The sequence below is a fragment of the Camarhynchus parvulus genome, chromosome 14 (assembly GCF_901933205.1).
Source record: "Camarhynchus parvulus chromosome 14, STF_HiC, whole genome shotgun sequence".
Lineage (NCBI taxonomy): Eukaryota > Metazoa > Chordata > Aves > Passeriformes > Thraupidae > Camarhynchus > Camarhynchus parvulus.
The window spans coordinates 9,135,291-9,161,423 of record NC_044584.1 but is presented as its reverse complement, the minus strand read 5'-3'; the positions used below and the strand labels follow the sequence as shown (position 1 = coordinate 9,161,423).

Sequence of the window (26,133 nt, the reverse complement as noted above, 5' to 3'; positions counted from 1 at the left end):
CACGGCTCTGACATAATAATAATTTATTGGTTGGAATGACATTTAGTAGCACAGTTGTCTTACCAGTGACAGAACGAATGCACACAGCCGATGGGATGCTCTCAGATACACAACCACCCGAGGAAACGCGTCGGACAGGTCCGTGGCTGGGGCTGGGCCCTCGGGGCACGCTGGAAATCTCATTTTGGGGTAAAAATCCAGCACCTGGTGTGCAGGTCCCAGCCCGCCCGCCCTAACTGCAGGAATTACAGTGCTCAACACCGCGCTGAAACGTCACTTCAAGCAGCTTTTTTTTTTGTTTTTTTTTTTTTTTTTTTTTTGGGCAGGAGAAGAAAAATCAACCAAAAAAAATTGGATTATTGGGGGGAAAAAGTGCAACCACCAAGTCTGGAGAAGGGATGTGCCTGCTGGGAGTGAGCTGGGACAGCCTTTGATGGTGCCCATCAGCAAAACTGCAGATAAAGCTCAATCCCCCAGCTCCAGCCCAGGTTCCCCAAATGGGGCAAAGCCCCCCAGACCATGGAACAGGGATGACCCAGGGAGCCAAACACAGGCCTGGCCCCCAAAGCTCTGCTCCCCCAGCATCACCTCATGGGTTGGTGTCTCCCTTGCAGCCCCCTCCTCCCTGCCCTTCATTAACTTAATGAGGCTGATGATGCCCATTTCCTCTATTTCTAAATCCTATTTGACCCTCTCTGGGTACAGCATCACCTCCAGTCCCCAGTGGGATAATTTCACTTATGATTTACCCCAGCACCATGGCAAGCTCAGCTGCTTTGCACAGCACCTTTCCTGTGTTTCCAGGCTGCTTCCCATCCCACAGGGATGTCAGGCCCCTGGAAAGGGCTGGCAGCCATCTGGAAGTGTGGGGATGGCTCAGCTCCAGCACCCAGGGACCTGAGCATGGGGAAGAGTCCCAGCTGCCCCTGGGATGTGCCACCAACAGTCTCTGCCATCCTGGGGAAGCGGGTGTGGGGTGATGGGGTGGCTGTCCCACCCCACAGAGCAGCCACAGAGCTGAATTTCAAGTTGGATCAGGATCTTCTCCGACGTTCCACCGCCGCCCTTCCGACATGATCACGTGAATGATGAGGGGAAAGGGAAGTATTATTATTGTTATTATTATTACTGTTATTATGAATTATTTTTAACATTTCAAATAAAACCACGTCGTGTTGTAAACAGAAGCTTACTCCTCAGGTCTGCCCAGCCAGTCCCAGCTAAGGTTTATGTTTGAAATGGGCTTCCACTGAAAGGAAAAAACAGAGAAAATAAAGTTAGAGCAAGGCAAGCACTGGCAGGTGGTGACAGCCTGGCACAAGCCCACCCTGACAGGGGTCCTTGCTGATGCTCCTTGGCTTCAGTTACCCCTATAACCAAACAGCAGCATGGACATCACACCAGAGGCAATGAAGAGGGAAGGATACCATCCTCCTCCTCCTCCAGGGTGAGCTCCTCTGCTCAAACAGCCTTTGCATCCCCTGGGCAGTGAAGAGCTGCCTCACACAGAGCAGGAGAGAGCGACGTCCTGACCCCCAGTCCCCTCCAGCCATCCCATCCTCCAGCCCAGGGCACACAGCAGGGCCAGGCTGACATCCAGCCCTCCCCAGGAACACACCTGCATATTCCTGAGGCAGCATTGGCCGGCTTATAACCTTCTGGAAGGTGGTGATCCACTCCAGCTGGTCGTCCTCTGTCTCGCAGGCAAAGAGGAATTTCCGATCCGGGGTGACGATGGTGATCCCGTGCTGCCAGTGGTTCCCCTGCGTGGATGGTGGGAGCCCTTCCAGCACCTTGTAGCTGTTCTCCTTGCTCCCAATAAAAACCTCCCCTCTAGCAAAGGCATCCTAGGAGACAGCAGAGCAGAGCAGGGGTGAGGGTGAAGGGAGCTCTGCATGCCGGGCAGCCAGGACAGCTCCAGCAGCCACAAACCCATCAGCCAAACCCCAACAGCACCACCCACAGCCCTGCTCCTCACCCAGGGGCACCCACAATACAGCACCAACACCAGGGAGTCACGATCCAGATGCAGAATATCTGGTGGACAGGGCTTTTAAAGTGGTTTTGGTATTTATAGGGTTACTGCCAACTGGACACCAGGCAGAGCCACCAAGCAGTGACAGCGTTGTGCCCTCTTGGCTCCCCACCAGCCTGCATTTTGCTGCAGATCACTACTGTAATTATTACTGCTATTACCCATATTATTTTTAGTGGTAGTATTGCAGGTAATTCCCACCAGGCAGCCCAGGCACCTTCAACTTACCAGGGGATCTTTGAAATACATGAGCCGTCGGTCATCCATGGTGAACCATCGCTTCTTGAATCCCTCTGTTTGCTGGGGAGTCAGAAAATGCCAGATCACACACAAACAGCACAGCTTCTCTCTAACCTGCATGGCCCAGGACTGTCAAAGCACTTGGAGCAGCCTGATGGGCTGGGGGAGCTGGGAGCAGATCACTTCTGGGCCATGAGAGCCACCACAGCCAGGGGCTGGGCCAGCTCTACCAGGAAGGGACATTGGGTTTGTGATGTAGATTTGGATTTTTTTAATGCTTGCTCCCAGGTGAAGAAAGTGCATTAAACACATTCACAGAGTTATGGCTTTGTCTCTCTGGCAAGGGTTGGTTTGTCCCACCAGCAACCCCTTCTTGGGGCCATACAGAGCAAGACTCATGTTTGGAGGGACTAAAAAACGCTTCAGATCCTACCTTTGGCCCCGTTTTCTCCATGTATCCTTCCTTCAGGTAGTTTCTAGAAAGCTTTGGCACCAGCTGGAGCAACCAAAGAGGACAGAAAAGAGCAGGGTCAGATGGAGGGGCCTGGGGGTCACTGGAAGGAAACCACCCCGAGCTGGCTCCAGCCCTGAGCCCACCCCACAGCTCTGCCTCAGAGCTCCAGTCCTGCTCCTCCACAGCGCTCAGAGAGGAGGCTACAACATGAAACACCTTGGAGCAGCTGCCCAGCACAGCCAGCAGCCTCCAGGAGCATCTCCCACACTCCTCAGGGCGCAGGGACAGAGCCACCCTGCAGAACCACGACTGCACTCCTCCCAGATAATTGGCAGAAGGCAGGAAATGCAATTACACTTCAAAATCTACAGCCAAGGAGGAGCAGGGAGTAATCAACAAGCACCACCACGGTGATGTTACAGCCCCAAGAGCAGCACACAGCCCTGGCTGGCAGCACATCAGAGCAGCCTCTGGAATTGCATTAGCCCAGGGTAACACAATTAGCAGCTCTCGCCCCCAGAAAACACAGGCATTGATAAACCAGGCTGCACTGACCTGCAGAGAGCTCAGGGCACTGACACCCTTCTGCCCTCACCTTCGCTGCCTTCCAGCCTCTGTTTTGGCTTTTGTTATTACAGCCAGAGCCTTTGAGCCAGGTGCTCAGGGCTCCTGCAGGGGTGGCAGTGCTGGAGCTGCTCCCACAGCCCCTCTGTGAGCAGGGCTCAGCATCCCTCCACAACCATCTCACCAGCAATTCCAGAACACTCCGAAGGATGGAGCACTCCCCACGCCTTCCAGCTTGTTAACAGGCGCTAAAAATGAGCAAGAGGGGGGGAAAAAAGCCCCACCCAGCCTAATGCTGCAGGAGCACTCACATCAGAGTCACTGGCTCCAGGGAATGCCACTTGCAGGTAGTGGAAGCGTGCTGCCCGGATGGCGTTGAACCAATCCACTATTTCCTGTTAATGAGGGAAAAAAGCAGAGTGAGGAGGGCAGCCTGCACACAAAATAACCTGATCCTGCTGGGTTTCGTCTCTCCCGTCACTCTGGCTCCAGTGACAGAGCTCAATGTAGCAGGAATCCTAAAAAACACAGAACACAGCAAAAAGGTGAAGGATGTGGAACACTCAGCTGCTGTTCCGGGCTGCCAGATGTGCTCAGAGCTCTGCAGCTTCCAGTCAGCACCGAGGGGCTTTCTGCAGGGGGGAGCATTTAAACATCTCTGAACTGACAAAACCAGCCCCAAAAGAGCACTTGAAATATTGAGCTGACCCTATAAACACAGCTGGGATGGTGCAACCTGCCCACCCAGCCCTGTCCCCTCCAGCAGGACACCTGAGCAGCACCTGCATCCCACCCAAATTCCAGTGACACACTTCAATGTTTTGATAAAAGAGGAGCTTAACATCTCTTTATCTTTGTATCCCAGTCTATCAGCTGTGTCTGTGAGTTCTTTATGGGCAGCCACAGTGATGCTGAAGTCCAAGAAGCTCTGGCACTTCTCCTTTTCCTTGGCAAAAAAAAAATCTCTCCATTTTTTTTCCTCCAACAAAATAATTGTTTTATAATTTCCTTATTTTTAAACTCATGTATTCATTTATCTCTGGTAAGACCCAACAGCTTGTGCTGTATATCTCTGAAGGTTTTGCTGAGAAATGCCACATTAATGTTAAGTGTTCCACACTTAAAGGGAGCACTCAAACCCTGCCTTGTGGTCTGAGACTGTGGGACCAGGAAAGGATTCTGGAAGAGAATCAGGAGCTGCCCTGCCTGGGATCTGAGCACAGGGAGAAGGATGCTGAGCTGTCTTGCTGTCATTAATGCATGTGAAGCTTCACACACCAGATCAGGGACATGCTCAAGGAGCCAGACCTAACCCCAAAATAGACACTGCCAAACCCTCTCAGGTGAGGTCGCCCATATCAAAGGCTAAGTTGGCCTTCTCTAAGAGTTAAATTTTTTTATGCTTCAGAAATTATCTGGGTAAGGAGGAAAAGCTCATGTGAAATTTTAAAATCTCAGTTTTAAGGAGCTGAATCGGGGGTATCTTAAAAATGTCTAATGTGGCAAATAGCCATTCCCAAAAATTAAAAATCCTTGCTTTGATTTGTTAAGCTGCTTCAAGGTGAGAGGAAAAAAAAATCCCCAAACACAATAGGACATAGACAAACAATGTTTTGGAAAACTCTGACGTACTTGTCTGAGGTTTTACTCACTTTTCACTTGCTTTGCTACCCTAAGCAGCTAAGGACACCCCAGAGAGCATCACAGAGAGGATCACTGAGAACTCACTCCTGAAGTTCATGATGACCAAACCAGGCTGGAGCTAATGAACAATAAGCTGTGATGTTAAAATTTTGATATCTCATACAGCCACCAATTGGGTGGTTATACACATATTTATTTATTTCTTTATTTACCTGTGGGTCTTCTCTGTGATCATGATGTGAGGTAGGGTTTCACCCTGCAGAAAAGCAGAAGCTGAAACCCTCACTGACTTCCAGCAGTAAATTGCTTTCTGGAATATTGATAATCCATTGACACAAATGAGGTTTGACCAGATTCTTCCCTGTGAGGCTGGCACAGGCTGCCCAGAGAGGCTGTGGCTGCCCCATCCCTGGCAGTGTCCAAGGCCAGGCTGGATGGGGCTTGGAGCAGCCTGGGATAGGGGAAGTGTCCCTGCCCATGGCAGGGGGTGGAATGAGATGAGCTTTAAGGTCCTCTCCAACCCAAACCATTCTGTGACTCTATGAAATGTAAGAAGGAGCCTAAATGAGGTTCCACCACCTCAGACCAGGGAGAGGCAGCACCTCTGGGGTGCAGGAGGACACTGGGGCTGCTGGGGGAGCCCAAGAGGGAGCAAAGGGCAGCAGGAGACCACAGGGGAGTCCCAGGGCAGTCTCCAGCCCCAAAGGGCAGGAGTTTACCCCCGGGGGTTCACCTTCTTGCAGCCCTTGTGCAGCCAAGGAGACAGACCAAATTCAGGGAAGTTGGAAGGAATTGGGCAGGGTCATGATCAGATTTCATCAGAGCACATCCTGCCCTGCGTGGGAGCAGCAACAGCTCCTTCCAGCAGCCCCCAGCAGAAACCTCAGCAGCAAAACCCAAACCCCAGAGCCCTGAGTGCAGCCCTCACAGCCTGGCTGTGCAAACCACCAAAGCCCAGCAAACCACAGACTCTGACACAACAGTGCGATGCAACTTTGCCACTAAAGAGCTGCTGCTCATTAGTCTGGCTCAAATTGCAGCAGGAGTACCTGAGAGCAGCTCCAGTGACACAGGGCTGGGCTAAAGAAGCACCTGCTGACCAGCACTTGGCATGGAGGGGAAGTTTGGGAGCAGCTCCCTGGGACCCACAAATGACCAACCCAGACCCACGGGCCCTCTCCTTCACACCTCCCTTCAGAGACACCTGAACAAGGGGATTTATTTCAATACAAATATGAATATCTGCATTTTATGAAGTATGAGACAGGCAGAACCACAACAGTTCCCTGCTTCTCCTACATCCCAGCTTGCTCCCCTTTTTGCAAGTCTTTGGGCTGAGTCCCCTCATCTTCCAATGCTCCATCCATCCTTGTCTCCTTCTCTGGGTACTGAGGAGCCTGCCTTGAAAAATCCTCTACTCCAGGCTGCAAGAAATCTCCAATTCCTCCCATTTGTATCTGTTTACTTAGAAGACAGTTTGCCACCCTCTGTGCTTGGAAGAACACAACAAACACTCTCACAGCTGGCTGTGCATCTTGTAGCCCTTCCACCCTCCAAGAGATCCCAGCTTGGCTGGAGCCTGGTGTGCCACAGGCTGGCTCCCAAACCTCCTCATTACCTCCAGGGCCTCACCTTGCCATCTTCATGATAGACAAAGATGTTCCTTGTGCTATTGTCCTTCAAGTAAGTGATCTGCAGCCCGTGTGGGTTCCCAATTTTTGCAGGCTGGAAAGTGGCGTTTAGGTGCTCGATCTTCATAATTGCTTTGGGTTCTTTTGCCTGGAAAACACAGCTGGGTGAGCAAACACCTGAGAAGTGGCTTTCAAACCAAAAAACAGTTCACTTGGTCAGAAAAAGGGCCTATTTGAGGCCATTAGCTAAAAGCACCTGAATGCCAGCCCACAAAACTCCCTGCTGATGAGAGATCCGAGACCCTGCTTGGGTGTCAACGAGCGCTTCCTGCCAGCCTGGAAAATGCTCTGTCCTTCTGCAAAACCCAGCAGGGATACAAAAACTGACAGCTAACTAACAGGCCAGGGTGCTTTGTGACCCTCCAGCACCCACAGATAGTTCATCCTTGTCCCAAAAGATGGAGGATTATCCCCTTTGCCAACAACAGACCTGGCTGGGAAGCGCCATGTCCCACCTGTCCCATCCCCTCAGGTGAGCCACTGGCTGCTGACTCTGCTTGACACTGGAGGAACAGAAAACCAGAGAGCTTTCCCTCTGGATTGCATGCCATGCCATGCAAAGGAGGATTCAGACCCCAGCGACCACTGCAAGGTGGTGACACCTTCATCACAAAGTTGTCATCAATATGAAACCCACGTTAATTGGATGATGCAGAGCCACAGATGAGAAAAACTTTGCTGGTGGTTGGAGAAAAGCCCTATGGACTTTAAAGGGCAACAGAGCAGGAATGTGTGAATGGGCTTGGGGGACACCTCTCCATGACTGTGGTGGAGAAGCAAGAGCAAACCCCACTAAAGGGAGGGTGAGCTGAGCCTGGAGCTCTTGTCCTGGAGCAGCTGGGGATCAGAGCTTATGGAAACTGTAAAATAAACTGGGGCCCTGGGAATTACATGCTCCAGGATGCTCTCACAGCTGCAATCCCATCTGCAGACAGCAACCCCAGGTACTCACATCGTTTTTGTTGAAGTACTTCAGAGCACCTTCTCTCTCTGATAACACGAATTTTCGGCTTAAGAATTGCCCATTGTCACGTCCTCTCTTCCACAGAAATCCTTCTCTGTACCCTGCAGCAGAAAGGAGTCACTGAGAGCCAGGGCTAAAGTGCTGTACTTGAAAAGAGAATTGGGATAAAGAAAAGAACTGAGACTTCAGAACTCAGCAAACCAAGTGTGGGGCTGTTGTGATGAGGAACAGCCCTTCTCCTCCAGACCTGCCCTTCTCCCTCTGCTCTCATCCTCTGCCAGCAGCTTCTGCCTCAGACATCTCCACTCTGACACCCAAGGAGTGGCTCCCCTGCATTACTACAGCTCAGTCCTGGGGTGAGCCAAACACAGCATTGGTGAAGGATGCTGCAGGTATTTCTGATTGCACTTGCTCCCCTCAACAACACAGATTTTTTAGCATTTAAGGGATGGAGAATAAAATTACTCTGCATGTCACCAAAGATGATCTCAAAGCATTGCTAACCCTGGCAGGTGGGCACCATCACAGCTGTACATGAAAAGAGGGAAGCCCAGAGAGGCTTGCTGAGCTGCCCAGGACAAGGCTGTGAGCCAGGATCAAAGTCAGCCTGGAAACCCAGCTCTCCCTGCCCTCTTACATTGGACATTTCACCATTTTGATGTTCTCTTTCCAACTTGTTGTGCCAAAACACAGAATCCAAATTCACTTCGAGGAAGAATTACAAAAACCCAGCAAAACCAAGTGTTATCCCATTCTGTGGCTCACATGTTGGCTCTTCCCAGGCCAATCCCTTCAGCTGCTCTGACAAAGCCAGCTGCTGATTTCAGTGTACTTTGGTACAGATTTTTGCTTGCTTCTTTTCTTTTTCCTTTTCCTTCCCTTCGGGGCTGCATCCTCAGGAGCTGCTCCTCTGCTCTGCCCAAACCTGAACCCCTGTCAACACCCATCAGTGCAAACCACCATGAACAGCCCTTGCACCCAACATGAACCCACACAGGCTCCCCAGGCAAACTGTGTGTCAGCAAGATGTGTCCTCAAAGCCCTGATCCACAGGGCTGTGAAAGCAGCCAGAGAAGGTGCTGAGAAACAAAACTGCAGGAGGCACAACAGGGAACTGATCTCACACTGGAGGGCATTGGAGACAGAAAATAAACCCTCTCTTCCTTGTGCTGCACTATCCTAGCAACAGCTTTGTATTTACAGCACCTGGTCACACTCAGATCCTCAGGGGTGGTGAGACCCTGGCACAGGGTGCCCAGAGAAGCTGTGGCTGCTTCCCTGGAAGGGTCTAAGGCTCGTTTGGATGGGGCTTGGAACAGCCTGGGATAGTGGAAGGTGTCCCTGCCCAGGGCAGGGTGAAATGGGATGATCTTTAAGGTTCCACTCCAATCCTTCTGTGATTCTGTGGGGGCTGCTCTGCTTAGGTGGAAGCTGAAGGACCACAAGCCCTACAACAGCTCCTGACTGCTGTGTTGGACCACACAGCACCGTGTCACCAACAGGTTTGTTCCTCTCCTGAGGCACAGAACGAGGGCTGCAACCTCCTGCCACCACCCCACGGATCACCAGCACCCAACCACAAGTGCAGAAAGCACTGCCTGGGCAGGACTGATAAAGAAATACCACTAACATTGCCAGCACTGCTGCTGTCACATTTCCTGCATCACTTCTGCCACGTGCCAAGGAGCAAAATCAACCACTTTGTTCTGCAGGCTGCCCTGGCACCAACCTGTGACTCCTGCAAGAGCCCCACCAAGCAGCTGTGTCAATGTCAGCCAGCAAATGGCACAGGACACAGCCACACAGCCCAGGTGGGCATTTCTGACCTGGCACGTGGCTTCCAAGGTAAAATCAGGAATGCCCCTCCCACACCCACCTCATCCCCACAGCAAAACTCTGGGGGCAAGGAAAGCAGGGGCACCAGGCTGGTTGACTGCAAAGAAGACAGTGCATGGCCCATGCCAGCTCAGGTGGGCTGGGGGCTGCAGCTCCTTCAGGCACACAGAAGTGGCAGCACCCCCTGGGTGTGCAGCCAGCCTTCCCCTGCCCGAGGGGCTGCAGAGGAGGCAAGGGAGAGGATTTTGTATAAAGAACATCTGCTGTAGCCACCATCTCTCCATCTGACTTCTACCAGCATTTGGTTCAAGTTCCCCATTTCAAAGAAGAGGCATATTGCTACTTCCCCACCTCAGAAGGCTCTTACAGAGCTGAGTTAATGATGGGGGTTTGGTCTCTGAGAATGTGGATTACAGGAAGTACCCAAAATTACTTGTTCAGTTTTACCCTTTGCTCTCAGAGAAGAAAAACCCCTCCTGCAAGGAGGACAATCAGATCCACTGCCTTGCAAAAACCAACGTGCATGGACTTCTCCTTCTGTCATCCTAATCAAGGCATTCAAAACTGGGAATTAAAACCAACTCTGATCTTTGGTTTCTTTGGCTCCTTATTTCACAGTTTCACCTGGAAAGAGGTAACACAACTGCTTGTTTCCATGATGCTTCTAGGGCTGTGGTAACACCAGGTCTGAGTGTATCCAACACCACACAAATGCACCACTGTGTGGTTTCTTGCCTTCTTGTCTCACTGCAAGACAAATCATGGAGGGCTGAATAAGAGCAAAACAAATGTATTTGTGCATGTAATCCAAGAGAATCATGTTTTCCTGGAGTTCAGGCAGGGCACCTCCTCCCGCAGAAGGCATTTTTCCTTCCTCTCAGCAGTTCAAGTGCATTGACCCCGATTCAGAGCTTGGAGAAGATTCAAATCCAGCTCCCTCCCTCTGCTGCTATAATTGCAGGGTGTGCATGGCCACTCCTCTGAGTGCCAGAGCTGAGCACTCTGCTCCACTAGCACGGGGAGGTGTTAATTAGGGCAGGGCAGGGGACAGGCACTTGCTGGACATGTGTGCCCACCTTTCCTGAGAGGTTAAGGAGCTGCATCATTATCTGGAGCAGCTGAGTGTGGAGTCCCTGGCATCACACATCCCTCTGGCCCCATGTCACAACCTCCTTTTTGAACAAAGAGTCTGAAGGGCATTCCTCTGAAATAAACCCTGCTGCCCACAGTGGGTTGGATGGAGAAGGTGGCATATTTTATATTTTCCTTACAAACTGGACTTTGAATAGGGCTGCAAAAACAACTTGTTTAGCCATGCCAGTGTAAATGGTTTGACTGCTCTAAGTTGTAACATTTCTTCCTGCAGCACTCAGGCACCATCAAAGCAAGACATCTCAATGAATTCAACTTTCATACTTCAAGAATTTGCATTCCAATAAAAGTCATAAACCAAGGAATATTAAGTTTGCCCATGGAATGAAAACATCACTCTTTGCCCAGATCCCCAGATGCAAGCACGGTCCAGGTCCTCAAATCCCTCAGAGCTTGCACCCTGCTCCCCTGCACAGCACCAGCAAAAAAAACCAGATTGGGTTTTTTTTGCCTGATTTTTTTGCCTGTTTGAGGAGCTCAGAAGTTCCCTGCAATAATTCTGCAGCCATCTCTGGATAATGCATTTCCTGCACTGGGCAGTGCAGGTACTGCCATGCTGGAGATGTCTCAGCATCCCCACAAGGAGGCACCTGATGCTGAGATGGAAATCCTTCCCCTCCTGCACTGGCCAGGTCAGGAGCCACCAGGAGCTGCTGCTGCCCCTGCACAGTTCAGTTCTTTGGAAATTACAGCCTCAGCAAGCAGGAAATGAGGCTCAGTGATCCTCCAGCCCCCAGGACCCCTGTGAGGTCAGTGCTTGGTGCACCTAAGGCAGGGTGGGTGATGGCATGCCCAGCTCACAGGCTCAGAAGGGAATGATCTCCCTTCACCTCCCTCAAGACAACTTTTCCTCCCCACTTAGGACACCACATCCTCCTCACAGCTCATCCAGCCAGGCCAAAGAGCCCAAGAACTCCCAAGTGCAGCACCCTGACACCCACACCATCTTCTTGTGCAGGTTTTAGAGGCACAACGTTTCCCAGCTCCTAATCAATCAGTCCTCTCCTAACGAGCACTTAGCATCCAAATTACCTTTCCAAAAGGCCATTTCACAGAGAAGGGTTTCATGTTGTCATCCAGTCTGCCTCTGCTGCCTTCCAGGAGCTCATAAAACAATTATTGTCCCACTGCATTGTCACTTCAGCTATGGATGCAAGCAGCTGATGAGATTGATTGCTTCCACAATACCCAATTAACCCACTCACTCTGCAAACGATTGACTTAATCAAAGGCAATTAGTGCTTGAATGGCTACAGCAGACAGAAAGCCAGGATTTAGTGGATGATTCAGATAACGTTGTACAGACATCTCCTTGGCCTTCTGAGGGAAAACATCCTCACCAATGCTCAGCTCAGAGCTGGAAGTAGATGAAACCTCAGGACGGTGGTGTGAGATGGCACAGAAAACACAAAGGACTAGGAACACACACTTCTCCTTACTGATAAAAGGAGAACTTGCAACGGCTGATGTTCCCTTTTTCCTACTTTTTCTGCTCATGCAGGGCCCAGAGCACCAAGCAGTTGACCAACCTCAGTGACCAACAGGTCCTGATATGGTAACTTGCCTCTGATACTCAGGTCCAGTCCTCTGAGCAAAGCCAACACTGTTTTACAAAACCACCTTCAATACTGATTTCTTCCACAGCATCTTCTCCCACAATGTAAAAAAAAAGACCCCAAAAGACTCATTGTGGAGGCAGGACCACATCTCTGTAGCAATGCAGGCGTCAGTGTCCTCAGGGACTTTTTCCTCCAGACAAATCACCCCAAACTGGCCCAGCAGAGACCAGACAAAGCCTCACCACGGGAAGGTCAAGAACAACCCATGACACCTAAAGCAGTGGACAGAGATCATTTTAGATCATGTGAGGAACAACTCCAAGGCTGAAGCCAAGCATGGAAAACCAATTCTCCAGATCACTACAAGAAGATATTGTCATCTCGATTTTGTAATGGTAAAAGGTGCTGCCCAGCTGCTGGGACCAGCGTGGAAAATGGAGCCAAATGCATCATCTCTGTGGAAAGATCATGGGGCTGAGCTCAACTGCACATCCAGACCCTGAGGCTGACAGAAAGAAGACAGCTCTTTGCCCCCACACAGGCATGGGGCATTGAAATGCAAGGTCCATCCCCGGGCTTCCAGCCCCACTTAATTGTGAGTACACTTGCACTGCTGGCTCACAGCTGAAAATCCAAATTGCTCCTAAGCAAAGCCCCAATAATAAAGCTGAAATCCATTAAGCCTGTGATGTTTGCCACTATTTAAATCTGATTAAAATTGTACATGACACCACTAAGCCGAACAGTCAGAAAACACTCCTGTCAAGTGTGATGTTTCTCCGTGTAATCCAGACCCCCCCTTCTTTCAGCGGCTTGTCAGCTAAAGGGAGCCATAATAAGAGATCATGTACCTAATCCAGCTTCCTAAGCTGTTTTTAACTGGTTTCTTTAATCACATGTTCGATTCCCCACGGAACAGTTCTCAGGTGACAGAGACATCAGCAGAGCCATTCATCCTCTGGGGAGGGATCTCAGGTGGGATCACCTTGCCCCTGGTGCCACTGAGTGCAGCAGGAACAGGACACACAGCAGCCTCTGCAGAGCTTGGAAAGCCATCAGTGAAATAAAAAATGGGAAATCACGGCAGCAGGAGGTGGCAGCCACTGGGCAAGCAACTGCAGGGTAAGGTGGTGCAAAGGACACTCATCAGAGAAAAATCTTCTTTTGGTAGAGTGATATTGATCTCCCAGTGAGCACTCACCTCCCCTGAAAATGCTGCGTGGGAACAAGTATGAGGAGAAAATACAAATTATACAATTCCCAAGTCCTCACCTGCCTGCTGCAGGCATATCAGGTTTAATACAGAAGACAGCCACATCCTCCCCTTTATCAGTTTATCTTATAATTGACCATCAATACAGTACAACTTCCGTGGTAACTTAATTATTGAGCAAGTGTTTACATAATAAAGATAAGGCCACAGCTGCCTGCTGCAAGCACAATTTGATTGTATCTGCTGGGAGATGTTACAACCCCTTGCTACAGAAAATGTCTTTACTGGAAGCCTTGCACTTACATTGCTGAGAATTGAACGTGGAATCTAATTTTACTTGGAAATCAAATGCTTCCTCTTCGAGTGGCATCCCTGCAACACCCACCTGGGAGCTGCTGCTGCTTGGAGAAAAAAAAATCCTGTTACAGGTAAATAACCTTCAGGTTTTGCTCTTTTGCAGCCAGTCTGTTGTAATAAAAAGCAGATGAAAGGTGGGAGGTTCCCAGTGTGATGCTCAGCCCGTTTAGCAGCAGTCAGTGCACTCAGAGCCTGCTCCAGCTGCAAAGCCAGGTTTAAGGGCAGGCATGTGGCACTAACTCACAATAATCCTGCAGCAGCTCACCTCAGGAGCTGAATCCTGAGCGCCAAACCACTCCCAAACCACAGGGCAAGGATCCTCCTTGGGTGAGACATAAACACTCCAAAGAATCCTCACTGCAGCCACTGTGGGTTCAGCTCAGAAAATGTCCCCCAGCCTTCCCTCCCCACACCTGGAGGAGCTCTGCCACATCCCACAGCATCATCCCCCTGCCCAGGGATGCCCACACAGAGCTGGTCCTGCCTCTGCAAGGCAAGGGAGAACCCACCTGCAGCCCCACGTGCAGAAAGCCAAGAGGTGAGACTGCAAGAGGACAAGGAACCCTGGCACCCCCTCACACACCCCAGTGGGATTCACCAACCTGCAGCTGCTCAAACACCTCCAGAGCACCAGGAGCCACCTGAAGGTCTGGATTTCACACAGGCATCCTCAAACCACACCTAGGGATCAGGCTAAAACAGTCTCTGAGCCTGAAGAGCTTTTGATGGATCTGTTCCCCACACCAATAAATAAAAGCTCAGCCTGGGCAGCTGCTCACACAGATCAGTCCAAGCAACGATGAGATGAATTTAAAACCCCAACAGAGCTGTAGAGGAGCCAGCAGAGAAGTTCACCACAGACTTTAGATGACTTTAGGACTCTGTGTTCTGGGGCATCCTGGAATAAAGCATTCCCCCACGCAGGCAGCATTTCCATACTGTCACAAATCATGGAAAGCCATTCTCACACATAGCACTCCTCTTTTTCTGCTTTGAACAGAAATCCAAATGGCTTCGAGCAGATCTGCTGCAGTGCTGCTGTTGGCTCCTGAATGTCTTTTATTGAGTGTTCAATGCATTTACAGTGGAAACTTCATACAGGAAAGGAGAATTTTTTAATTTAGGACTCATTTCTGCCCTGGCTGCTGGTGTTCCAGCTGTCCCAGAAATCAGCTGGTACATGATGCTCTGGCAGCTGTGCTATGAAGGAAGGAGCATTTGGCAGCACAGCCCCAACCTCCAGGTTGCACAAGGACATTTGCACACCTTGATTTTTCCAGAACTATCACCTCCTATCCCCTGGAGCAGCATAATCCCACTTAATGAACTCCTGGAATTATATAAATCAAGGCTAAATTCTGTCCCAATAAATCACCGACCAAAATTCCCACTGACTTAGCTAGGCTAAAATTTTCTTCCACCCTCTGCAATGCATGAAAGCTTGAAATTCCATCCCTGCTGAGCAGCCTCATTGTCTTTTAGGTATTTTGGGGATATGCTGTTTGTTACTGCCATGCCTGTGTCCCTCAGGGGCTGCCCTGGTTATGAAACTGGAGGTGGCTGCTGTGTCTGCACCTCAACAGCAGCAGCATTTGTAAAACCAGTCCCATTCAGCTGGGGAGGCACCTCCCTGTCCCATTTCAGTGTAAGCATCCCAGAAGTGGGGTGTGGACAATTCCTCCACTGCTGCACCAGAGATTTCAAGGTGAAAACTCGGGTGAGTTCACTACAGGGGGAAAATGCAGGTGGGTGTGGGCTGGTGTGGGCAAGAAAGAAGCATCAGCAAATGCTCTGGTTCAGAGCTGAGGCTGATCTAACTCAGCTGCATCTCTGGCAAACTCCAGAAAATGACATGACCTCACCCTGGAGAATGCTCTTTATCTGGTGAGAGACAGAAACTGCCCAGCCCTGCCCAGGTCTCCAGAGTGAAACAGATCTTTCTGTAGCAGAAATTGAATTAAGCTACCATGAGTTGCCATGAAAACAGCCATTCCCATGTTCTTTGTTATCCTATTGCTTCCTGGCCGCTCCCTTCTCATTAGTGGAAGAAAGATGCCCCAGCTTTTTGGTCCTGTGTCATTACTAGGGAATGTGAAATGTGCACAGTGTAAAATCACTGAGAAACACCTGGAGCACCACGAACTACCCTCATAAAGCACAGAAAATACAAAGGGATGATTCTCCTATTCTTTCCTTAAATGTTTATAATCCAAGACATTGAGAACAAAGCCTTGTACTTCTCTTCAGCTGTCTCCAGTTGGTATAGGTCCATTTATTGACTGCAAAAACTCAAGATTACAGGAACAGGCAGCCTGAGCAATATCAAAATACACTAATTCAAGCTGGTTGACCTCAAACAGGGAAAGCTCAAGGACAGGAGTGAATCATGATAATTATAGTTGCGGTGTTTCACACATTCATTGATCTTATAGTCTGTCCTCACCAGCTGGACTGGCTCTCCTGGGAACCACTCAGGGCATCCCCAGGGAGCACCCAGAGCACAGCCCAAAGCACAGGCAGCACATTCAGAGGCCACGGCCTGGAGGGGCTCAGACCACCTCACCCAGGAGAAACTGCACTAGTTCAGCAAATTCAACCAACCACAAATCCAATGCTTTTGATTTGAGCTGATAAATGTAAATATTTCTGTTACAGGATGACACAAAATAAAACAACATTTCTTAGGTGTGCTTTTCTGAGGGGGGGGGAACCCTAACAAAACATTTTGCACAAAAACCTTAGATGGAGAACAAAAAAAACAACAAAAGACCAACCCCCAACTATTTAAAATGTCATGGGGCAGCCCTTACACCTTTCAGCAAGGCTCACACACCCACTCTGCTCTGCTTCCCCTGCACCGAGCATCGCTGCTGCCGCGCTTCTTGCACGGGAGCTGCTGCTCCTTGGCTAATTATAGAAGCTTGGATCAGAGCTATGCTGAAGGCAGCCTGACAGAACCAGCTGTTAAAATTACATCTGGATGCTGAACTAGCTGTGAGCATCCAGCTTCAGCTCGCAGTGGTGCTCCCCCCACTCCCAGGGCCGGCTGCTTCTCCTCCCCTAAGTTCGGACCCACAGGTTCTCACCTGCAATTTTTGGCTGCCTAAATGCTTTTCTGCTTTAGGGGAGCTGAAGACATCAGAGCTTTTCTCTTTGCTAGATGTTTTTCTTCCTACAGCAGCTATCTGTAAGATCCATCACCGCCCCATCACTTTGTCACTGCAATGTTCATGGATTTCCTGGAAAGCATAACAGCAGTCGCTGGCCTCTTGCCATAGCTCAGAGAGATAGAAAAAAAATAAAAATGCACCAAATTTAACTCTAAAAGACAAGCTTTTGCTTGTGGAGCCCTCTCCTTTGCCTTTTGGTGGCGACTTTGTATCCTTATCAAGGCTGGGGAGTGGTGCAGCATCTTCCCCTGATTCCCACAGAGCCCCAGGAGGCGGCAGAGCTCCTTCAGAGGGGTCTGCACCAGGTCTGAATCAGCATTTCCAAACAGTCCTGAAAGGCTTCTCCAGCTCCTGCTCATATGATGCCAGTCCTGTGGAAATGTCAGCGCATCTGGCATGGGAGAAAGTCCCTGCCACAGCCCTCGCATGAGAAAAAATAATGGTGAGACAAAAACCATGCTGTCATCTCCCCCTGCATCCTCCTCCCGAGCTTAGTTGGTTAAACAGCCCTTGGATGAGCCTTGTCTGTACTGCAGCAAAGCCCTCTTTGGTGTTTACAGCATTTGTGTTGTGAATTTGCTGACAGGGAGCAAGGCTGGGACCCACCACAGGCAGGAGAGCCCTCCCCAAACCCACTGGGGATGCTGCAGAGGCTGCTGCCAGTCTGGCTGGGGCTCAGATCTGCTCCTGGTTACCTGAGTGGATTTTTTCAAATGGATCCATTTCCCTCCAAGGCAATTTGGTTCAATGTTTGTTCACTCACTCTGTGAGATTTTGCTTTGCTCTGGGTGAGGCTGCAGAGAGCAGAAATGACCTGCAAAGCATCTCCCCCCATCCACTTCCCATGGCAGCAGTGCCAGGGCACAGCAAGGCAGAAGAAGAAGCAGTCATTTGTTTTAAAGCAGTGACTGCATTTCCCTCAAACCTCCAAGGAGAGGATGGGGAAAGGTTTCTTGGAGCAAGTCCTGACATGGAGTTGTGCAATGTTAAATGCATAAAGGATTACACTGGGAAGACATGAAAAGGAGACTGAGCATCAGCAGTGGGGTCCCATCTGCTTCAGCTGAACACACTGCTCTGCAAACTTTCCTCCTTCAACCATTTCAATCTTTCTCCAACACCTTTCATCTTAAACTCTTCCTCCCTATTAGACAAAAGGTTTTGGGAAAAAAAAAAACCACAAAAACAAATTAGGCCTTAATTCCCCTTTTTTGTACCCAAAACCCACAGCACAAGTGCCAAGGCATGGATGGCAGACTGCACACAGCCCCACTGGGGTCCTGCCAAGGTCACACCTGACACATACCAGGTGCTGCACAGGTGAGGGGGGAGCAGGGGGGCTCAGACCCATCCAGGGGGGCTCAGACCCATCCAGGGGGCTCAGACCCATCCAGGGGGAGCTCAGACCCACCCAGGGGGTCTCAGACCCATCCAGGGGTCTCAGACCCACCCAGGGGGGCTCCACCTCCCTGAGGGGGTGTGGGGAGGGGGAGCAGCTCCCTGCCTGGCTCCCAGCGTGACTCACATCCCAGCCAGGGCTGATGTCAGGGCTGGAGAACAGAAGCTGCTCTGTGGCTGGGCAGCAGGAGAAGGAGGTTTCTGTGCCAGGCAAGGTTGCTCCCTGGAGGGATGCTCGTGCTTTAACCCGCTCCTGACAACAGCACAGCAGCCTCCAGTGACCTTGTGCTGGGCTGGGAGAACTGCAGGGTTTGCAATTCCCACCAGGCACTCCCAGCCCCAGCCCTCTGATGGAAACCTCTGGGCAGGGGCTGCTTTTTGGGGCATCTGTACAGCACTCAGAGCAAAACAAAAACCAAAACGCTCTTGAGCATCCTTGAAATGCTAAAATGCTCCTTTAAAAAGCCAACAGTGGAGGCTGCATCCTTTCTGGAGAGGACCAGAGCCCTGCTGCCACTTAGCCTGACGCCCTGCATCCCTCCCTGCCACACTCCCCACTGCTCCAACGACCACAAAGAGAAGCATCAGCAGAACCTGCCCAGCACCAAGCTCACAGCAGGCTGCAAAACCCAGCCAAGAAGCCAAATTCCCTGATACAATCCCTGCCTGGCTGTGATGCCAAACCACTGCATCCTCTGGGGCACTGGGACAGGGCAGAGGTCCTTGCCAGAGGTGCAGCATCCCTGGGCTGCTCATTCAGCCCAAATCTGCCTGTCCAGAGATCAGCCCCTCATTCAGCTGCCCTGGGTGCCCCTGCCCAGCAGAGGAGCTGCTCCTGGTGCCAGCTGGGAGGAGGGAAATGCAGCCAGACTTTGGGACCCTGCAGCCAGGGCCTTGCAGACAAGGGCAGGACTGAGGGCAGAGATTTGTGACAGGGTTTTGCCAAAATCCAGTGAGAGCCAAACCTGGTGCTTCAGTTCAGCCAAATACAGGAATCAATTGCTGGGAATTTACTGGAAATGGATTTAACAGAAGGCACCACTGATGCAATCCTAGCACACCAAGCACCAAGATGCACTGCAGGGAACTGGTGCCATGACTCCCGACCAAAAGCATCTCCCCCTCCATGCCCACACCTCTGCTATGCAAAAGCCAACATGAATTCTCCACAAAATATCAGATTTTTGCTGCTTTTTAACCATGCTGCTATTACTTTTTTATTTCCATCTCTAGGTCTATGAGGAATCTTCTTACAGGGATTGGAAAGAGAGGCTAAGACAGCACAAAAAAGCATCCCACAGTGAGGGATGCTCCACAGATCCTGTGACAGCCACATCCTCCTGATGCACGCTGCGGCCCTGAGTCACAAAAACAAGAGCTTCCCATCAGTGAGGGGCAGAGCAGAAAATTATGGAGCTTCTCTCAAAGCCCTGCTCTAATGCTTGAGCCTTTCAAGCATCAGAAGAGGATTTAATCCATTTTATAACTAGCATCAGATAACAGTGACATTAAAAAGCAGTCAGAGCCAAGCAGCAACTTCTTTTGGAGGTTATTAAGTAGAAATAAATTAACTTATTTCTCTATATTGAAAATTCCTCTCCACAGACTAAGATCAAGGCTGGCTAAAGCTTTTGACAGCTGTTTGCCCATCAGCCACATCTGCATTGAGGTCAAATAGAGATTTACACTCACAGAAACTTCTGAAAATCTCAGACCTTTGGATCAAGACGCAACCAGTATTTTCAGAAGTTCAACTCACAAAATGTTAGAAGAGCCAATTATAATTAGGCCTTTTCTGCATTTCTATATATGGTGTAAATCAGGAGGCAAGTCACTGGCATTACAGGAAACATGCCAGCAAAAAAGCAGAATGAGGGGAAAATAAACTCTTTATTTGCATGATACTATTCACTTTACACACACCTAACACAGACAGGGTGTTCAGGGCCATTTATAAATTCACAGCATTACGTGGCACTAAAGCTTTTACTGTGGTATTCAGAGTCCAACGTGACCTGGTGTTTATACAGTGACATTTCAAACCTCACTGCCCTCAGCAGAAATACCTCCAGGGCCAGGGCTTTGGGTACAGGAACACAAACATCACAACTGCTCTGCAGAGATTCCAGCACTGCCCCAAACTCTGGATTTGGGTACAGGAGCACAAAGATCACAACCCCTGCAAAGACTCCAGCACTGCCCCAAACTCCAAGCAGGCAGTGAGGATTAGAAATGGATTTTGTTTAGCAGAGCACTCATGGCCCATTTACAAACTGAGCTGCCATGGCAAAACTGGTGACAACAAGCTGGTGGAGCTGCTCCAGTCTTGGACATCTGGACATTGGGACACCCAGACACTCGGACACCTAGACACATGGACACTTGGACACCCAGACACATGGACACTCGGACACCAGCACACTGGTGGGGGTTGCCCCAGGCTGGTGCTACAGCCCCTGAACAAAGGGTGGGCAGAGCCACAGCTTCTCTCCCACCCCAAAGGCCATTTTTAGCACAAGGAGATGATGTAAGCTCATAAGGAACTGGGGGAAGAGAGAAGAGGTTTAGGGTAAAGGAAAACCAAACGATGCTGAGGTATTTCTGTGCCTTGTCAGGTCAGAGAGGAGGCCCAGCCCTGCCCCACACCAGCACAGCATGGAAGTGATGGAAGATTGCTTCACACACACCAACCCCAAACCAGGCAATGCCACCCAGCCCCTGGAGAGCAGGGGGATGCTCCTGCACACCCAGGCCACCCAGGCAGGTGACCTTGCTCTGCACCACTGTGCTCCCTCACAGCACACGGCGCCTGCACAAAGCCCAGCGAGATGCTGCTGATAAGCCTCCACACGGCTGCTCTTATCTCATGGTTTCTCTTACTGCTCCTGTGAGCTCTGTTTCCTAAGGAACCAAGGCTTCTGTGAGCATTGCTCATCCATCTCCCCCTCTGGCTTCTCAGCATCTCAGATCATTTCAGCCAGATGTGGCTCCTGTAGTTGCTGAACACTCCTCTCTCTTTCTCACTTATAAAGCAATGGGGTAGTTTAAAAAATCATCCTCATCCTCAGAACCACCCTTGTGGTGGGGCACTGCCTCTCCTTCTGTGAGGGGCTGGGCTCTCCTGCTCCCACCTTACCCCAGCCATAGCCCCATCCTGCTCTGTGTTTGTGCAGTGCTCAGCACAGCATCACCCTGACCACGCTCACCTGGGAAAAGCCAGGAGAGCTGCCCTGGAGCTGCTGGAAACATAAAGGGGAACATCAGCCAAGGATGTGGGCTGCACTAGGGGAAAAAACAACAGTGAACTAAATCTTCCTGCTGGTCTGCATGAGAGAAGCTGAGATGGCAGCTGGCTACCATCCTGACCACACACATGAGCTGGCTCAAACCCTTCCCAGGGCTAAAAGCAGCTCTTGATTTAGCTGACAACACCTCAGCAACAGGGGTTTGGTTTAACTCTCTTATTTAAGATGCAGATCCAGTTGTCAGCAGTTAAAGGATGCTGCAGGAAGGACTTACAGCCGTTGTCCCCACTTGCAAGGAGCTGGTTTCACACATCAGCTCTGTCTCACCCTTATCAAGTCACTCCCACAGGGCTGATGCTCTGACCATGAGCAGGTCCAGTGGGATGGAGCAGTGTTCCACATAAAGACTTCCAGACAGCAGAAACCAGCACAAGAAACAGGAAAAAAAACCCAACAACACAACCCACCTTTGTCTCTCTTGCACCTCTCATGGGAGCCCAAATCTGGGAACACTCTGTTGCCACAACCCTCACATTGCTGCAGTGCCCTGAAGGGGGACTTTGTTATTTCTTTAAACCTCCTCACCAGCACCCTTTTCTCTCCTGGTCCAACTGTCCTTCCCTGCAGCACAGGAGCTGCCCCAAGCCCAGGGCAGTGATTCCCTGGCACAGGTAAGCCTGTGTATGTGACAGCACCTGGGGAAAACACAAACACCCCTGTGGGGCAGCCACAGCTCCACCCCAGCTCCACCTGTGCAGCACTAAAACCCTGCACACTGCACAGGAGGTGCCCTGCTCCCCTGAGCCTGCAGCCCTCTGCACTCTCACCTTCTTGCCAGCACCCCCAGATCAGAAGACCCTGCCTGTCTCCATCCATCCATCCATCCATCCATCCATCCATCCATCCATCCATCCATCCATCCATCCATCCATCCATCCATCCATCCATCCATCCATCCATCCATCCATCCATCCTCCCACCCCCACAGTGCCCCCACCCCTCCTGTCCCCAGCCCAACTCCACCCTGGGCTCCACTGCAGAGTTTGTTTGTTTGCAGAGCAAAGGGAGGGGATGGTTCTCCTGTGGCTTCACACCCCTCCTGCAGCAGCAGCTCCTGAAACACCACGAGTGTTCAGGGCTCAGCAAAGGCCACCAGCAGCCCTCAGGCTGATGCTTTATTTCTTTGCTCAGTACTTTGGGCTGTCTGATGTGCAGAAAACCCCGTGTCCTCTGAGGCTGCCATTAGCACTGGTCTGCTCCCTGGGTGCTGCTCAGCCCTGTAATTTGCTTTGAGGTTGTGAAAAAAACCCAGAGCAGAGTTGGTGTGGCTCTGACACCCACAGCTCCTCACTAGCTGGAGGAAATGGGGTAAGAGACAGCAGAGGAGCAGGTCTGTCAGTTAAAATAATTGGATTTGAACTGCAACACTGCTCACTGTTTTGTCTGATGAGGCCCAAAATAAACTGCATTACATCACTGCAGGTCACACTGAGCTAATAAGGGTCTGTTCCTCACACTGGGGAAGGACATTTTTGTGTCCCCTGTGTTTTCTCCAGTGCTTTGCAGTCAGAGCTCCTTCCAACTGTGTGAGTGCAGGGGAAAATTAATTCAAACTGCTGCCCAAATTATGCAAGAGCCTCATGGAATGGAAAGTGCACATTAACAGATTTTACTATTTTAGGGTGTTCTTTTATGTCTCATAATTTATTTTGCCATCATATTTGCAGACAAATAGGAAACAACACAGAAGCCAAGTAATCCTAAGGGTGCTGACAGAAGATGGTACAAGCAAACAGGCACCTCCAGAGAAATGCTACCTGAATAAACCCCAGCTCACCTGAATAGTGACATGGTCCAGCCCACAGCACTACAAATACAGGAATACAATCCAACAGAGCCTAAAGCATCACTGGTTTTGCTAATATGCCCCAAGTTTTGCCTGTATGTTCCAGCTTTCTCAGCAGCTCCAGTGGAAGCTCACAGGCCACCTCTGGTTGCAGTAGCACCACATTATTTTACTCTGCAACCCAAGAAGTCATCCCACCCATCTGTGGATAAAAATAATCAGTCAAATAATCCCAGTCCTCCAACTTCCACCCCCAAGGACAGGGTTTAAACCTTCACCTGGTGCAAATCTGGATTCCTCCAACACTTTCATGGGATCTGTGACAATTTTTATCAGCTGAGGAGCCCCAGCTTCCCAAGACCAATGAATGAAAGCAGTCAAAGTTCAAAGGGCAAACAATTCCCTTTTGTTCTCAGCCACACTCCCATTCCCTCATCTGTAGCCTGAGATGCATCAGAGCAGCTGCACCTTGACCAGTTTTTCTCGTCACAGTGCTCCAGCCCCACAAATACTGTTCCCTTTTGTTCCTCCTCCTCTCCCTTGGTTAAAATAAATCCCTTTGATTAAGGGAAATCAAGAGCACCCAACTGAACTAACTTTCAGCAGGCCCTCTGGGAAGCATTGCCATAACTGCCATCCATCAAAAGCAGTGGAAAACAACCAAGCTTTCTAAAACTGATCAAAATACTTTAAAATTTATCAAACCTTGCAATTGCCTTGAGTTACAGATCCAGACTTTGATGGCAATTACAGCTGTCCCCTGTTTCCAGGAGAATTCAGCACCCATGCCCCATTAAACTCCTTCAGGAGGGACAATTAGCTGGAGACTGACAGTAATTTTGCCAGTTCATTTACCAGAAGGGATAAAGCCAACCTGAACCACGTTAGAGTCTCAAGACTGGCATCATTCTGTGCTGTTGTACAAGAAATGTACTGCTAGAGAAAGGGATGTGGCCATGGTGTTAATTAGGATTGCTGGGGTGTAAATAATGTTTTGTTTCATGAAGTCTGGCTAGGGCAAACAAATTATTTAGCTCATACTACAGCTGAATGAAGAGCTCAAATGTATAAGAGGATGTCTCTGGGAATCAATAGTGGATCATTGAGACATTTAATCACAGTTTGACTGATCTCACTGCACCATCTGAGCTCTGCAGTCAATGGTGCTGATATTCTCATTAACAACAGAACCATCAGTCTGAAACACTAACGGGGCAGAGGAGCTGAAAGCTGGGAACAGCACATGGGCCTGTGCTCCAAGGCTTCCTAGGGGAGCAAGGAACTCTAAATCTCCCTTGTAGGAGTTTCCACTGTGATCTCCTGTCAGAACCCAGGACATTGCTCTGGCTGCCCTGGCCAGGGGCTCAGAGACCTTGGCACAGAGTCAGACACCTGAGCCTTTGGTTTTAACCCATGGAAAAAAATTACCAACTTTATATGAGGATTTGCAAGCCACGAGAGTTTAGGCAGAATGATAGTTAGTTTGTCTCAAGGTAGAAAAATAGAATTTTAGGGTTTTTAGAAGGGGGGTTCAGAAGCCAAGTTGGAGGGATTTGGCCATGCCTTGTCCTTCTTCTTTCTTCTTCCTAGCCTCCATCTTCTGGGTGATGGTGGTACTTTTGGATTGGTTAGGAGCAGAAATACACTGCCTAACATAGGTGATAGGTATTGGAAAATTATTGTAAATAAAGTACACGTAGTTTTTAGTATAAAAAGATAACACCACCTCTGGGGCAGTCAGTGTGCCACGGACCAACTTGCTGGACAGATCTCAGCAGATCAGAAAAACAATATTATAGACAACAGGGAGTAAACAACCTTGAAAACCACAGCTGAAGAATCCTGACTCCTTATTTGATCTTAGGGCTGAGAAAAGAGAATTTCCAACAGCTTGGGGTCACCTCGACCACAGAAACCCTGAGAGCCTCCCACCGAGGGTGAGTGGCTGCGACTGCACATCCCCAAGTGGGGAGATCTCATCTGGGCACTGAACCAGCACCCAGGGATCCACAGCCAGGCTCAAGAGCTGGTTTCAATGCTCAGCACTGCCCACACTGGGGATTCCTGCACGTGGGAAATGTCTTTGTTTCCCAGATCTGATCCTGCTACCTGGCATCACTCTGTATCCCCTGAGGCAGAGGTTTCCCAGCAGTTTGGGAGATAGGCAAGACCCTTTGGGGCAGCTGCTGCCTTTGCATCCCACAGTGCCTCTGATTCATCCCCCTGCCCAGTTTGCTGCATCCTCCTGCCAGGCTTCCCTGCACGACTCTGTCAGCCCTGACCTGCAACATCTGACACTCCTGTCCCCAGGCTCATTTCTCCTGAGTCTGGCAGGAGAAATGCTGTGAGAGCTTCTGCCTGGCATCCACAGGCTCCAAACAGTCTCTCCCCAAAGGATATTCTGAAAGACACTGAATTTCTGACCAGGGTTCCATCAGGCTGCCTGGAAAAGGATGTTGCTCAAAACTATTCCAATATAGCATTTTCTTATTTTTCATGCAATTATTGAACAAACATCAGAATGCAAAATAGCCCCTGGGACTGGAAAATGGAATTAAATCTTCCAGCAAACACGAGAAAATGGATACTGACATTTCTATTAGCAACAAAATGTTTCATGCTTAGAAACTGGTAACCTGACACTGCTCCAGGGAATTCAGGAGGGTGAGGAAAAAATGGTCTGAGACAGCATCAGGAAGGAACAGAGATAGAGGAACACCCCAGTGAGACACAACTGGATGTGGGGTGGGCAGGAGGACACCCTG

The 26,133-nt window shown here is 50.0% G+C and overlaps 1 protein-coding gene across 2 annotated transcripts in view; it reads right to left on the bottom strand.

Annotated features, from left to right (window-relative positions):
* Positions 1-8: 8 nt before the first annotated feature.
* Positions 9-26,133, bottom strand: part of ADAP1 (ArfGAP with dual PH domains 1) — a 49,917-nt gene continuing 23,792 nt past the window's right edge. The window contains exons 5-11 of one of the 2 annotated variants that reach the window (XM_030958092.1): positions 7,581-7,693; positions 6,570-6,716; positions 3,605-3,688; positions 2,709-2,771; positions 2,264-2,335; positions 1,619-1,847; positions 9-1,249 (exon numbers count right to left, since the gene is read on the bottom strand). In XM_030958092.1, coding sequence (XP_030813952.1) covers positions 1,221-1,249; positions 1,619-1,847; positions 2,264-2,335; positions 2,709-2,771; positions 3,605-3,688; positions 6,570-6,716; positions 7,581-7,693 — 737 coding nt within the window. In that variant the 3' untranslated portion in view covers positions 9-1,220. The remainder of the gene's footprint in view (positions 1,250-1,618; positions 1,848-2,263; positions 2,336-2,708; positions 2,772-3,604; positions 3,689-6,569; positions 6,717-7,580; positions 7,694-26,133) is intronic. The other variant, XM_030958093.1, reaches the window with a different exon arrangement.